This window comes from Malurus melanocephalus, unplaced genomic scaffold (assembly GCF_030028575.1).
Source record: "Malurus melanocephalus ecotype Western Australia unplaced genomic scaffold, MMel_1.1 scaffold_300, whole genome shotgun sequence".
NCBI lineage: Eukaryota > Metazoa > Chordata > Aves > Passeriformes > Maluridae > Malurus > Malurus melanocephalus.
Window position 1 is genome coordinate 854,488 of NW_026623532.1, and position 16,683 is coordinate 871,170.

The 16,683-nt window shown below is 38.8% G+C and overlaps 1 protein-coding gene across 1 annotated transcript in view; it reads left to right on the plus strand.

The window, feature by feature from the left end:
• Positions 1-5,654: 5,654 nt before the first annotated feature.
• SUSD5 (sushi domain containing 5) overlaps positions 5,655-16,683 on the plus strand; it is a 41,404-nt gene continuing 30,375 nt past the window's right edge. Inside the window, exons 1-2 of the mRNA XM_057377132.1 lie at positions 5,655-5,925; positions 14,006-14,183. Of these exons, the coding sequence (XP_057233115.1) occupies positions 5,838-5,925; positions 14,006-14,183 (266 nt within the window). The 5' untranslated portion in view covers positions 5,655-5,837. The remainder of the gene's footprint in view (positions 5,926-14,005; positions 14,184-16,683) is intronic.

Sequence of the window (16,683 nt, forward strand, 5' to 3'; positions counted from 1 at the left end):
GTGTGCCTTTGAAAACCAAAGCTGAGATGCTGGAGCACGATTCTGCAAGAGGAAGGAAATTCCATGCTATGTGCTGTGTGCCAGGGAGGTGGCAACTTATATATTTGCTGGGGCCAAAGTCCTCCTGGCACTGGCCCTGTAGTATTTCTGGGTCTCGGTGCAATGCAGCTCACAGRTGGTTGGAGGCACTCAAAGAGGGAGTGGATGGAGATAGTGTGAGGTTGTGTGATAAATGCTGAAGGTCAGCTGKAGTGTGCTGGTCCCTGTTGGCCCTCTGTGTGCAGGGGATGCAGCACATCACCTGCTGATGTAGGTCCAGGTGTGGGCACCCTGCTTTGGAGGGGACTCACAGAATCAACTCAGAAAGGGTCTTTTAGCTGGTCATTGCCCTGGAACAGTGAGMTGAGCCTTATCCCATGCTTGCTCATGCTATGCCATGCTCTCTCTCATCTAACTGCAGATCATGGCTGATGAAGGTTGGAGGGTGGGAGAGACTGGATGAAATGGTGAAATGGGAGTGGTTTGTCTGCAGGATCAACATGAAAATCTTGGCAARKWGTTAGGTTCTTATCTACCTAGAYTTTTAYAGATGCCCACAGAAAACAAAGAGAAACCATTTAGGTAAAACTGAGTMCTTTTCTACACTSCTRTATAACTTWCACCCATTAAACTGCTGCAAGACYTTTAAAAAAGAAGAAAGTAAAARTTACCACACTCCCCCAGCCAAATAAGCAAGAGCAGCCAAAAGTTTGATTTCTCGCTGTTAGTCAGAAAAAAAGAATTGAACTAATTTTGTATATCACTAATATTGCAGCTGTTGTTTTATGACCAGACATCTTCATTCTTTTCTTGAGACTGCTCAGTCTCCAAGAAATGAAGTGTGATTTTTACAGTTTACATGGCAATGATTTATATGAGGGTCATGGCCTGTCACATGACAACACCTGACCCCACATAACATGATGTAAGTGTAAGAATTACACTCTTTCTTAGGGTCAGCAGCTCCATGACACAGGTCCCTGTGTTCAATCCACCACCCACAAAGTAGGGGAAATACGCCTTTTCCCTTTTTCAATTTTTCTTTTTGTCAGCTCCCTGAATTACTTTCAGGTAGTTCTGCCYGTTTCTACTTTTTCATTTAATTAGGTGCACACACTCTTTATAAATAAAATAAAAAGTTCCCTGCAGCTAGTAGACTTGCAGACTGCCAGACACTGAAAAATGTTTGTCTGTGTTACTGTTAATAATTCACTGCTTAATAATTACTGCTTAATAATTCACATTTCATAAACAAAGAAATCTTTCTCTCCCTCTTTTTCTCTCACATTTCCAGTTAGCTTTTAGAGGTTGGAAGCTTGGATACAGCTGCAGAATAAGTTTGGATCCCAGTATACAGTAGGTGTACTATCCATGAAAACAATATGTGTACAGTACTACCAAGGTCTCCTGCCTGCGTTTCAGTCACACAGGCTCCATATCCTTTAGGAGATGTCATTGCAGTGCTTGTATGTCAATGCCATATCATCTGTTTGGTATTTTAGATGCCTTTACATGGTTCTTGGGAAGCCAAGCCATAACTCTTTATGTCCTGTTTCTAGCAGTGGCACAAGGCATTGACTTCCCCCATTTTAATGATATGATACTACAGAAGTATCTGTAAAGGACATATGTTGATTTACTAAAAGCGTATCAGAATGGTGTGTAAAGCTGGTAGCCTCTGTTTATATGTGGAGAGAGAGAGAGTCTGGGGAGGTTGTGCAGGCTTACCAAGTTCATGTGTTACTAAGCTGCAGCACCCAAATCCTCTTGGTTTCCACAGGCCYCAACATTGCATCAACAGAGAGCCAYTGTCAACATGCCTGGCCTCTAGGAAACCAATTATTTTGTTGCATCTCTATAGATCAACTGGTGTCTGAAAGTTTGGAAATGGTGACTCACACCTGGGCATGGATCACCACAAGCAGTTATGGAGTTATCCTATAGAGCCATAATTTTATGTAGATGCTGCAGCTGAGTGTAGGACACTTAGCAAACTGTATGCCTCAGTTATTTCTGTATTTATCTCCTTTCAACTTCAGGACTTCAGGAATTCCAGGCTGAATTAGAAATTCTAATAATCATGCTGGATAGAGCAATTTAGTCACCACCTTGCTCATATATTAATCTGCATATCTTCCTTTAAAAAAAGATATGAAAATTTATGAAAGCCTATATCCCATTTAAATTCACTTCTTCAAGCTAAATTATGCAGACTGTCAACATCTGAAGTTGTTGCATTACACAAAGAAACAAGTTAAACAGAATCTCATGCTTTAGTGACAGAAGAGAGAAGTATCTTTTTCTGAACAGAAACTTTATTTCTATTGTGCTTTATTCTGATAYGAAAAGTGACCTTTCTTATGACTTTCTAGCAGTTTCCAGTTCCAGTTTCTTGGCCAACAGCAGCACTTCAACAAATCTCCCAACATCTGCCCAGCCTAGCTTGAGATAGCAAATGTTTCTGAGTGTCTCTTTGCTCAAGGCTTAGCATACTAGTAGAGGCTTATAAGAGGCTCTTATTTTGTAGAGGCTCAAGGTCACATGTTAGAATTTGCAGAATTGGAGCAATGTTTACAGTATATMAATTTCAATGGCAGGAAGTAAATATTCTTAATAGTAGGTATGAAGAGACTAAATACAATAATATCTGCTGTAAATACATGTGTTGCTGTTTGCAAATGTGCTTTTATTTACTTGTATTTATTTTTGGTGTTTTATTTAGCCTTAGCAAGCCACTCTAATTTGAATGACATATTCCACATGTGACTGTGCACAGATGCTGTTCAGGTAGTAGATGTCCAAAACTTTGTTGCATGCTTCACAGCACACCAGTGTCCTGTGTGTCTGCATTCATATGTGCATGTACATTTATAGCCCAGTGCCTTCACGTGTCTTACTCACTCCATAAAATTTTGCACATAGTAAAGCACTGTTTTATAAAATAACCCTATTGGCACCTTCACTGCTCCCAAGGCGAGCATGATCTATCAGTGGTGTAAAGCTGCAGGCACAATTAATCTTTTGTAATCTGTCATAATGCATTGTATTTTATACACTGAGTAGTCTGACTGATGTGTTACTATAGTGCTATGAATACCAGGGTTTCTGAGCACAGGTTATATCTGTTTCTAAGCATCTTAACTTCCAGATTTCATTTTGAGATTTTGGTTCCAAGAAGGATTTGATTCCAAAAGCAGGATTTTTTTTCTTGATCAATGTTGATTTCAATACAAAACCATGCATATCTTTTAAGCATAAAACCTACTCTGTTGAGCTTTATAAAAATCTTCTAAAATACATTAAGACAAGGAATTTTTACTGATAGAAATATAGGACTGGAAGGACAACTGTTTGGCAGTGAAATACTTACCTTCCAGGAATTAATAACTGGTAAATGTCCTTACGTTTCCACCCTTATGGACTTACTTTACAGTTGAGATGGGACGGCAAGAAGAAGCCAGGTTATTCTATGAACTGTTCATGCTTTCAAAAAGGAACAGATCTTGTGGTCTTGTGGTAATTCTTTAAAATCAATAAGTTATTCTACTCAAGAATACAAGCTGAGATTTTCCAAGACARGAGCCAGAGGGGTAACATGCCTTTACATATATCAACACAAGGAAATGGGTCAATTATAGCAAAACTAACCCAACAGACTTTAGGAATTTTAGATGGAAATCCTGAAGATGCTGTCATTTCCTTCATGTGTAGGAATTTTAGATGGAAATCTTGAAGATGCTGTCATTTCCTTCATGTGTTTTGGCCAAACTTATGAGGACAGAAAAGGGCCAACAAAGTCATCATCCCTATGACAAGTATCAGGGAAATCTGGAGCTATGCTGTGGTCATGTTASGTCTCTGTTAATGTCTGTGAGTCTTGCTGTAATTACTTAGTTTCATGGAATGTCTTTGCTGTCTCACTGAGGTGTCCACCACTTTTTAAAATAGGGGTAGAACTATTAGTATATCAGAGGGTCATAGCCATTAGCTATGCTGCTAGTAAAAGTAACATGAACTGAATGAATGTTACAATTTTTCTGCTTCCCGTCCTGTTGTGCTGTATGTTCATTCCTGTTATACATAGCATAGAGCTTCTGTTGAAATGAAATGCACTTTCATAGTTATGTTATGCCAACCACCTTATGTTAAGGATGAAGTGAGAAAGAAACTTCCCATCCTTCTAATTTTGAAGGTATTCCTTRCAAGTTAGGCTGGCAATGCAATGAAAAAAAAATAATAAAAAACAAACAAACAAACCAACCAAACTCTGCTGCCCTTCCTGTTCTCTGAAAAAACAGAGAATTCAAAGTTATCTGAAACTTATCTTCAAGTTTTCAGTGTGTACATTCACATGCCAGATATGGGTACAAAGAAGAGGAAGAAGGCTACAATTCTTTTAAAGCCAACAGGATCAGAGCTTTCTYTTCCCAAATTCATCAAATGTAAGCATTTTTAAAACTTCTAGTGCTATGGTGTTACTTGTTTCTTTGAATTTCTTATACAGGGGTTCCTGAGCTTGAGCCRTTTCTGTGAGACCCAAACCAACACTGGGTAGGTTCATCATTYTCAGATGATGCCTGCAACTGCCTACCAGCACCTTGCCTTGTATGACACCGGGGCTTCTGGCTCGGCTTGGTCCTTATTTCTGCTCCTGGTGGCTCATAGTTCCTTGCCAGACTGAATGTTTCTGCCCAGCTTCAAATTTCTAAGGGAAAAAATTTTAAGAAGCTGAAATAACAGCAAAATAGGATGGGAATATGAAAACAACATTTCTGAGCCCTGCTGAGTTCCAACAGCAACACRAAACTATTCCGTTTATATATTTAGCTAAATAAATCCTGGCATCACAACTGATATGTTTCCTCTCATTGTGGAGTTTTCTTTTGACTTGTGTAGGGACAAATGTGAGAAATGAGAATAAGGGACAGATGTCAGTTCTGTAAGTGCTAGTGGCAACTGGAAACTCCCTTCATCAACCACTTTCGGAGAATTAAACCTGACCTAGACCATTCATCTGGACCAGGACTGCTGAGGGAGATCAGCTGATGGACCCCTGCTTCAACCTTCCTCAAGCCCATTCCTGAAGCTGGAATCTGAAAGTACAGGATTAATCCATYCCAGTGCTGTTCATCAGGGAGGCTTGGTCGGCAGGGTCACATGCCATTTGGCACTTCTCCTCAGCCCTCACCTGAACACCATCACTCYCACTGCAGCAGCCACTGACCTCAGCAAGGCACTGCTGGCTGATTTAGTGTTGTGGAGAGGAAAACACTCCCCACGCCTGCACCCGTCCCTCTGGAGATGCACGGCTAAGCCCACAAACTCACCGTGTACCGGCACCAGCTATGTAGCTGCCCTTCTCCTCTCAGCCAGGGATTACTCCTGCTCGTCGCTTGTCCTTTCCTCCCCTTCTCTCTCCCTCCCGGCTTTTACATTTCTTCCACCGTGATCCATTAGGTATTTACCATCAGGATAATGTGACTTTTCACACCGATTCTCTGCGTGCACTGCCCTGCAGACTGGGCTGGATAAAGCCTCTCCCCAACCCCAGCTGGCTGGACATCTCCCCCCCACCTTCCCCTCCCCTTCACACTAGCCAAGCCAAGGATTCCTCTCTCCCTCCCTCTTTCTTTTTCCACCCCTCCCGCCTTCAGTGCAAACCCAAGACGCAGGATCCTGCCGAGGGAAAGTGCTCCTTGAAATCATCACCGCAGACCCTGCTGCGAAAGTGCAGAGGAGGAGAGAGAAAAAGCCTCGGCAGCCAACCTCCTGCGGCGGAGGRCTTTGCAAGCAGGGCTATGGCTCCAGGCTCTCAGAGATTCACCTTTCTCCAGGGCGTGGGATCTGTCTTCTTCATACTTCAGATCATCTCTGTTCAGGCTGATGGTGAGTCTCCCATTCAGTTTGGGCTGGGTTGCTATGGCTGGAATGAGAGCTGTATGGTGAAACGTGCTATTGCAAAAAAAAAAAAAAAAATCCCAAACCAACTTTTTTTTTTTTTTTTTTTTTTTTTTTTTTTTTTTTTTAAATAAGAATCTTAAATACACGCCCCAGTTAGGAAACTTCTGATTCAGAGTTTTTTGAGACTCTACAAATATCCTGGGGTTAGGCAGAGAAAGGAAATAAGATCCCAGAAGGCTAAAATTATTTTATTACAACAAAATGACAGGATACTGAGCTTTTCCAGAGGAAATAAGAAAAATGAAACAAAACCAGAACACGACTAAGAAGACTCCGCTATATTTCAGGAGACCTCTCCTTATAATTAAAAGTACCTTTTCTCCAAAGAACTTTCCCATTCAGACACCTCCCTGTGTCACTTTATACGGACAGGTACTTGGGGAATCCAGGAAATGAAAGACTTTGATAACCTCTTCAGTACCACACAAGCTGAAGATGACAGCTCACCTTTCTGCACATGAGCTTCATCTGCCCTTCACTGCTGAGCGATGTGATCAGGACACGAGCCTGGCTGAAGCACCAGCTACCAGTTACTCTGAAATGGGATTTTTTACTGGCTGATGGTAATCCTGAATAGCTGCATCCCTTGAAAGTTTCCAGTAGCCTACTGCCCTTTTAATGATGCAGCTTGTGATAGTGATGACCAACTTGCTTTAACCAAAACACAACTTATGTTTGAAACAACTGTGTCTTTTCCTGGGAGAGCAATGCTGAATGGTCACATTTTTCCACTTTCACAGCTGTGATAGATTTATGCCCAATTTCACTAATTTTTTTTTTTTTAATTTCAATACCCTAATCCTTTACCATCAATGTTTGCTGCATTATTCCAGAGAACAGATTTTAAAAATTTTAGGGCGATAAAAATCTCTTCTTGTTTGTTCTCAGAGTATTTTTCCTGTTTCTCTTAGATTTCTTTCAGCTGATGAAAAAGTATGGCAAAGGAAAGGGAGAAAATTAATCTTGCCTGTATGTTTCTACCACTTYGAGTAAAATACCATTTATACAACAGAACCCTGTCTTGTAAATTTTAAGAAAATAACATTTCATTAAGCACAAAGGAAAATAAAWGTGTCAGGCAACTGTACTGTGTTGCAGTAGGCAAGATTGTGATTCTGTTTTTAGGATGTACTCCTTCCTTAGTAAAATGCCTTTGAAATGAGGAGAGGGGGAGAGAAGCATATCCATGAAAAAGGATTCTTCACAGAACTTAGAGACACRGGACAGGAATAATAATTTCCCTTGCTAAGAATGCTTCACCTGAACATCTCCTTGTTTTTTCAGGGGCACCTTCCAATTTGTATTATCTCTATGAAACTAACTAAACTATCTTGATTCCTAAACAGGCACCCTCTAAAACAGAAAGGGCAAAAAATGTTGGAGATCATTTTAAGGCAGAGCTCATGACAGATTTTAATTGCCATTCAACAGTTTGTCAAATTTACTTCACAGGMGGTAAAGCATTTATAGAATTAAAGGGTAGAATATCTGAAGTACTTTACAGTGTGTAAAGYGTAGTTTGCATTTTTGTTTAAATTCTAAGTAGCGTTGAAAAAGATGTGTAAGTTTGCTATTAACTTGATCTTCAGTGGGTTCTCCTAATATTAATATTCAAACAAACAACTGGAACACTATCTTATAAACCATCTGGGTTACAACAGAAGAAAACATTCTATGTCAGCTTTAAAATTCACCGCTATGTATTTAAAAAGATCTGAGATTATGAAACAGGATTAATACTTTCTTTTATAACAGATTGTGGCCTGATCCAGTCAGAAACCACCTTCTCATTTTTAAGTTGTAGGTGAAAATACAATTTTGCTCATTTCTAATAGGTGCAAATGTCACTTATGTGCCAATGGACCATTCTGAGTGACACATACATGTTTGTGTATTCGTTATTTTTAACGGAAAGTATCTGACTGTGTTGCAAACTGCTAAAGGGATTTTGAATTTGCCTTGTAAAAAACCTGTGAAATTTAGACTGGCCCCTGTTACAGTCAAACCTCTGAAACTGGTTCCAATATATTTCCCTAAGGAAGACATTCACTTTATTATCTCACCCAAAAATAATGACAGAGAGCAGGCAATAAAACTGGTGGCCATTGAGGTCTGGTGAAGGTGTAAAGCTTAGGAGCTTAACTGATCTCTTTTGACCATTATTTACCATGGCAMATATTGCTGCAGCACAAATAGGCTCCAGAAAGACCCAGGCGRTTGCAGAAATAAAATATAGCTTTGTTTCATTTTGCAGGGTTTTTTTCCCAGTTAAAATGTGCTTGCTCAAAGCTCAGATAGACAGAAGACYCCTCAAGGGCTTGTTCCTGCTCTGATGTACCTTGGTGTGCCACTACTGCCAGCGCAGTTGCTGGAGAATAATATGGGTTATTGTGGCAATTCTCAATTGTATCAGTGCAAATTTGGGGAATTTTTTTTTTTTTCCATTTACACTGGAATAAAAGAACAAGGATATGATTTCCCACATCCTGCACAGGAGTTGCCTCTGCTTTTTTTGCCTCCCTGTTTTGTCTTTTCATGGCTCCTAAAATATCAACACATATGAACCAGTTTTCTGCAGAGTACTTACTCTGAGACAGAGCATTTCAGGAGAGAGTGATGGTAATTCAACTACCATACTGTGACATTCCTGAATTGAAAAACATGTGCTAATTTCAAAATTTTGATAATTGCTCCATGGTGGAGTTGGTTTGTGGGCTAAATTTAGATCACATGGAAGCCCCATTAGTCAAGCCAGTCATCAGTAGTGACCATGTATAAYGACTGCAGAGGTTGCAAGTGAAAGCATCCAGAATCCAAGAAGGTGAGGCCAAATAGGTGAAGATCTGAGAGACATACTTCTAACTAGAAACTGATGGTGCACAAAGTAGAAAAAAACCCTACTGTAGTCTTTCACTTGTCTTGTTTTCCATCCTTTTTTAAAAAGTAAATGGAAAAAAGACATGTTTTTTTTTTTTTCTGCTGCACTCTCTAGACACATTTCAGTAGCAGGTGTCTACACACTTCAGTCTCCTGCTTGCAAAACAGCACACATTCTTTCATGAACAATTCCAACTATTTGATCCCAAAGTGTGTAGTAAAATCAAAATTTACACACAAAATTTTYCTCCTCAGCTCAAGCTGAGTTTAGCTGAGGAGGAACTCAAAAATGACCTCTCAATTTTACTAATTTTCTGATGATGGAATTTAAAAAAAAAAATTGGATGAGACATAATTAATTTTTGCTTCTCAGAGGAATAGACTCCACATTCATGAACRCTAAGTAGAGCTGACAATTAACCAAATCTCTGTCTGCAATTGTAGCATTACTGGATGCAACACCTTTACACTTACAGTTAAGTTACATTGTTACACACAACCATAGAAATGGAAATAAAATTGCTCCTGATATACCAAGAGACCTTCTCTTCCTCTGCTTTCTTTTACCTCAATTTGAAATTTTTTTAACATGCAAGTAAAAACCTATTGGACTCACATTTGTACATCTTTTACCAGCTTTATTTTGTTGAAACTCATTAGTTTTTATTCTTTGCAATAAGAGGTGTCATGYCATGAGGTCAGCACCTGGGCATGCCTTTTTAAGTGCTTTCATTTTACATTATTTTTGAGAGACRTTCTTGCTTCAAAGTATATTTGACTATGCAGTTTTATGTTCCTTTTTTAAGCATAATGGAACTCCTGCTGAAGACATGGAGAAATTGGGACTCTTTTCAGTGGACTTTAAGCACCTGAGAAGAACCTTTTGTTGTATCTGTTACTGCAAAAGAATAAACCAGCCAAACTGTCTTCTTGATAACCAAGAGAATTTTGCTAAACACACTGATCTTCCATAAAATATGAAGAAACAGCTCTTGGGATGRTTTTATTTTTGAAGAACTCATTTTTTTTCTCTTCTATATATCTGATTGTAGATATCTCTTAAGTCTCAAAAGCATTATAAGGATTAGTTGTTAAAAGCTGAGTTTAGCAAAATTTGGAGCTGGAAACAAGGTGGAGTAAGAGTAATGAACCATTGTAACAGGTTGCTATAAAGTGTGCTGTAAATCCTCCATTGYTTGGAGGCATTGAATCATGACTGGATGCATGTTAAAAAGACATGCTCTASTTCAACCATGAATTTTTGAACTTGATGGTGGAATTACAGGGGAAAATATACAGCCTAGCTATGCAGAAATTGAACAAGGTGATAAAAATGATTCTTAGAAACCCTGAGACATATGCTTCTGTGGGTATGTTTTCAATCAGAATATACTGGGGTACTCTTAGGTAAAAATCTATTGCAAAAAAATGACTAAAACATTATCCATATATCAAAATACAGTCAATATTCTCTAATAATAGTGATCAGATAATGGTAAAGGTTAGCAACCTAATATAGGCTAGTTATTAAAGAGGGAATCTCTTTCGTTTCAAGCATGAGTTTTTCACGTGAACCATGAATTCCGCTGACAAATAACAATTGGAAGAATGATGTCTTAKCATTCATGCCTCATTATTGAAGTAAAAAGATTTATCACTAGTTTCAAATGGGAATCTAAAAGAACCTTACTGTGACAAGAACATTTATAATTTTGAACSAGATAAACTCAACATTTTCAGTAAGCATCCTGAGAAATACTACTTTGCATGGGTTTTTAATTTAATTTTTAAATCAAATGGATTTGTTTTGCTTAGAAAAGCTTCAGAAATGTGTGGAGTTTTGGTAACAAATTTCTGCCCCTGCTGAGTGGGTGGAGGAATTATGGGAAACAAATGTTACAGGGCAGAAATGAAGGGAGAGAGATGAGAGGGAGCTCAGACACAGGGGCTGCTCAAAGGTACCACAACCAMGGACATACTACTTTCTTCATGTAGACATGATCCTTCATCCTGTGTCTTATGGAAATACAGAACAGCCTCATATTTAAAACAGGATGACAACACGTCTCTTGTTACTATCTCAGAGATAAGACTGAGTTCATCCCCCCAATATAAAAAAATGCCTGTTACATCATCAAGTGAGCAAGACAATCCCTTTTAAGAAACCTTTCATTACAACTACTGCTGATAAAAAAATTATAAATAATTAACAAGGATCCTTACATTGCCTTACACTAAAACATATACCATTTTKGGGATAAAAAGTGATATCTTGAGCATGTTAGTCATGGCATGGTAAGGTGCAGAATTCAATGTTGCAGTCTTTTTTTGTTAAAGGGATTTCCTGTTTTGATGTGCTTTTGTGCTTTTCCTATTGCCATGCTAGCATGTCTCCTGTATTCTGTTCCTCTCCATGTCCCTCAGTATTGTGACACATCTCAAGAGATTGAGGATCCAGCTATTCCATTGGTCAAGCATCTGATAAGTGACACTTACTTGCTATTATATTTTCTAAGTAAGAAATTAGGCAAAACCAGAGGGCACATCTTAAAAACTGAGCAGACAGCCACAGAGCTCCTAGAACTTWGAAAAATGTTCACAGGTTGGTCTGGTAAACACGTCGGCCTCCTTTACCCACTTCCAGCTAATCAGAATTTCCTATCAAGCAGTTCATTGTAACTTTCCAATCAGTCTTTCCTAGATTACCCTAAAATTCACTTGTCTATATAATTTGAATATCCCAGATACCTTTTCAAGGGAMAACACTCTGTTTTGACAGCATCTTCATAGATTCTAGTAAAAAGTTAGTGTATCTTAAGTACTAGAAACAACATAACTAGTCAAGGAAAGCTGTCTCCACCTCTGTCTTGGATAGCTGAACTCCTTTAAAAATGTAACCGGCTTACTAGTAAAAAGACTCAATTATTAACATAATTTCTTCTAATTATATTTGATGGAACTCCAGGTTTAATGATTTTCCTTTCTTTAAGTCTTCTAACTGAAATTCTAATAGCTGGAAAAGAAAGGTTACTGCTATGTCAAACTAATTAAGTCAGATGCTCTGCAAACTTGCAGATGCAACTGATTTAAGTCAGATGCTCTGCAAACTTGCTCTATGTGTCTTTCTTGATGCATCTCAATCCTGACAGTCAAATGGCGAAACACAGAATGTGGACAAGCTTTTAGTTGGGACAAAGCCTCACTAAAGTATTGCACTTAATCCCTGCTTTCCTTCAGGAGTGAAAGTTGTTTTGCRATTTAAGAATGGTTGTCCAAAACCATCATCTTTCTGTTCATTCTGTCTCTCTCTGTAGGCCATGCACACTTCACTATGTCTGTCAAGGTCTTGGAAACAGGAGCTWCATTAGTGTCATGTGCATTATTTGGGACGGGTTGTGAAGAATCCTGATGTTTGTGTACTCAGGAATGTAGAGGATTGCTGCTTTCACTACTTTGTGTCAAAACCCCTGTTCTAATTGCTGTTAATGGTATTGATTACGGTGGAGAATCCATAGACAATGTAACCCAGTGGTTATCACACTGATTGGTGTTTCTGATTGTATTCTTGGGTCAGCAGCTGTTGACTGCCTGAGAAAATCACTCTGGATACTCTGAATTTCTGTTCCTTCTCATAGGCACTTGTCCTGTTCATTTAAATTGCCATTGTCCCAAGTCGGGATGGCTCCTTTCAGGTGTAGAATTCCCACCAAAGTAGGAATTGGGACCATCTGCCCTTGCTAGCTAATGTAAACACAAATTACATGTTTACTTAAGGGAAACGTTACATTTTTTGGTGCAAGGACTGTGATTCTTCTAGTGGATTTAGTTTTACACAGGTGAGAGCAGAAAGCTGTCAGAGGCAGACCTACCCTGTATAACTTTCCTGTGTTCAGGATTAGAACCAGATTTATCAATTTGTTGGAACAACATGTGGTGAGAGTGGCACYCAGTACAGAATCAGACTGAATCAGTCTGAAGAATTCCCAATACTGGTCGATATTTCCTATGRGTGTGAAGCTGGCTGTGTAGTGAACTCTCGGTATGTGTTGGAAGTTATGCATTCATTTAATTACTCTTGCTAACCGCTTTGGAAATAAGATAAATAATTGTGTCCAGGCATTTACTGACATGTACAATGCTTAAAAATTTCCTTCCTGTGCCTGCAAGCAACCCAATCTGTACCTTTGAAATCTGGGAGGTATTCTGATGGATGTTATCATCAGAAAAAAAACACAGTTATGGAAACCTAAATGCCAKCTGTAAGCTGTATTATTGTTTATTTCTTTTTTTCTGGAGCACCCAGCTAATATGTCTATTCCATAGCCCAGTAACTTCTCAAGCTTCATTGCCAAAACCCCAACTGACCTGTTCCCAGTTGCCAAAACCTCTAACTTTCACCCTTTCAGCTTTCCTGGTATTAGACAAATTAAAGTAAAATAAACTGAACTGAAAATAAAAATAACTCAAAAAAATGTTATGCTAAACATGTTCTCATGCTCATTCAAGAAAAAAATAAACAACTTTCCATTAAGAAAAATGCTTGTCTGTCTTTCCAAAAAGATATGATAATGAAGCGGTCTGCATTTAATCACAAGTTGTCGTAGCATGACATCATTTTGATTTTAGAGAATAAGTATAAATCTACTCCTGACATGGAAGATGGGGTTGCAATCCTGATTTTTAGGCATGTGCTTATAGATATAGTTGCTATGGAATGACTTTGAAATGTTTAACTATGCATTTTGGTGTTAGTAGCCTACAGGAGGTGTTTTTTCAGACTGAATTTTTACGTGCATATAAGAGAGTGTTGTGCTTTCTCTCTCCAGATCTTAAGCACAGACCTCCTACAGAAGCAGGACAAGCCTCTCCTCTGAGTTAGGAATGACTAGTKGCTTAGCCACACTTGCTTTCCTGTTGGTGAACAAATTTAAAAGAAAAGCTAACACAAGGATACTTACAGTCTTGATAAAATTACCCATTCAAAAAAGTAGGTGGTCCATTAAAAAAAATACTTAGTAAAAGCCTGAAGGCTTTATTTAGTGATAATTTACAATATTTCTGTTGAATATGAGTACATTTCCATGAGTACAATTCCATGATGAATGACATGTCCTTTCTTGTGTTGCAGGGAAAGTGTTTGCACTTGAGTCCAAGAACAACTCTCAGGGTCTGGATTTAGCCGAAGCTGAGAAAGCTTGTGTTGACCTGAGTGCTCGCTTAGCAACTGCAGAAGAACTGAAAAGGGCTGTTCTGGACTGTTCTTTTGCTGGCTGCACCACAGGATGGCTCGCCAGCGGCTCTGCTGGGTAAGGTCAACAGCATAACACTTTCTGGGAACTACAAATGATGGTTGTCAAGCAAGTTTTCCTCCTTGACTGAGAATTACTAGAAAACACTGGCCACAATTCAAGCACCATGACATACAGCTAAACTGGCCACTGTCCCCCAGAATTAGTTTTTATTAAACAGCTGATATTGCAGGTACACAAGTATTCATCAGTCTCACAATTTCACAGATTTGCTGCAACTTCCTCTTCTTGTTCACTGCTGAACTACATCATTGTTGTAATTGAATTACATCCTGTTCACCTGGCTTGTAGCGGGTTGCTGAGCCTTAAAGAGCCTTGCAGGCTGAGGACACAGTGCTGGAGTCTGTTAGTGCCCCCACTGACTCTCTTACTCTCCAGCCTTTAAAAAGCTCAGCAAACTAAACTTCTCATGGGAACCACGTRTGTGTCTAAGGTATTGGGGCATGGCTGAACAGACTGTAGGCATGGTCAGCAGGGTCATGACTTAGATGCACTTAGACATGATGGCACACATGTGGTAGAGAGTTTGTTGAGAAAGCTCACCAGGGAACTGATATTGTCCCTTCAGTGTGTTCGAGATAGCTCAGGTGACTCAACATGGCACTAGGCTGAGCTTTTCCATGCACAAAGCATTGTTGCCTCTGTAGAAGCCAATTTAAAGCAGGAATGTAAGAGGAGGAGTTGAGGGAATGTCTTATGCCACTGAAGCTGGGACCATACAAGATTTTGCCAGGCATTTATCTAATCTGTTGTCAATATTCAGTGGTGATAAAGTTTTGTTTTATCAAAACAAAGTATTTCCAATTCGATTTTGTGACAGTTACCATTTTTTAAAGTAAGCATTGGTGTTTCTGTATTTTTAGTGATAAARTTTCCCAAGGACACAAAATCGCTACCAATAATGAAATATGATATTTAAACAACTTCAAGCAAAACCATCTRTTTTTCCCAGGTGAAAAATTGTTTGAAAATTTATTTGCATGTGCTTTTGGTCATTAAAAAAAAATACAGAAATGTCTTARGATAAAAGACACTGATCTAAACCTTAAAAATTATTTTTCCCAAGACACTTGCTGAGATGCAATGCAGGCTAGAAAACCAGGAAAACTATATAACTGTAAGAAGTGCRTGGCAAAGTTGTTGTACAGGGTCTTTTATACAACCTCTTTCTTCTGAAAGCAAAGAATGATGATAGGTAGAAGAAATAATCCGTTTTTTAAATCTAAGCAATACCACTAATTAGTCCAGTGAGATCCTCAATTAATTGCTGCAGGCACTGGAGCTGTTAATAGACTAGCTGTGAATATCTTCAATATCAAAACTGTGCACAGTGATGAAACTACATCATACWGATGGGAAGGAAAGGAAGATTTTTCATCCCTTCCAACTTTCTTGCCGTACTCCTTTCCTCCAGTAAATCTGTATTTAGTATGGAAGTCTCTAAACTAYTTATCAGAATGAACTTTGTGGGGGTACATCAGCACGCCACTGCTTAAAGTCACCACATCTGACCTTCACTGCAGGGTTTCACCATAGAGAAAAGTTCTTCAGAGCTGGAATTTTATACTCTGGGGCTGTTTTACCCATGGCTGGGCAAACACCAGAATATATGTTACTTGCTTCATTGAACTGGATATTTTTGGCTCTGGGGAAAAATAGGAATTGTATGCTGCCTAAAAAGGCTAATCTGTTTTCACTGTAAGTTAATGCAGCTCTGGAGAAAGAAGTGAGCAGTCGAGTGCAAAGTGTGCAAATGGGGCAAAGTTGTTTAAGTTGAGCAAGTTCARCTTGAATATAGAGATTTACAGAGGGATTTAGATGAAAGGGTAAAATAATGTGAAATGGAGTTCAGTGATCATGCAGGAGGAACACACAATCTACTTGAAAATATCTTTAAAGGGTTCAAATTTACCTCTTTCAGTCCAGGAAAGATATGAGGACATTGTTATGGACAGCACAAAGAAAACCTCTGTCAGACTGCAGCTGTAGTAAAAGCAGACAAACAAACAAACAAGCAAACAAAGAAGTTGCTAGAATGCTGATGGAATGGGATGGAGAATATGAAAAAAAAATTTACACATAGGCCAGTGCAACAGCCTCATTTGGGATACTGTATGTATTGTTACTGTACCTTGGGAAAGGTACTAAAAGTGTCACAAAAAAGGGCTCAAGAATGATTAAAGGAATGGAAAATYTGTTAAGGGGGTCCAATTATTTTGCTAAATTAGCTATTTTTTTTTTTTTAAATTTACCTATTCAAGGCTTTGGGTATTTACTTGATAAATGGAAACATGACAGCAGGGATAGAGGAGAGCTGGTACACAGAAAAACCACTCCACACCAGATGATTTAACACAGAGAAYGGAAAGCAGGCTTCACAACATGCCCACAGGTTAGAAAAGTAAGGAAAATTATTTCCAAAGTAAAGGATTCTTTGCTAGGCACACCTTGTGTATTTGTCTTGATGAACCTCCACATCTTTGAATAAAATAAGAAG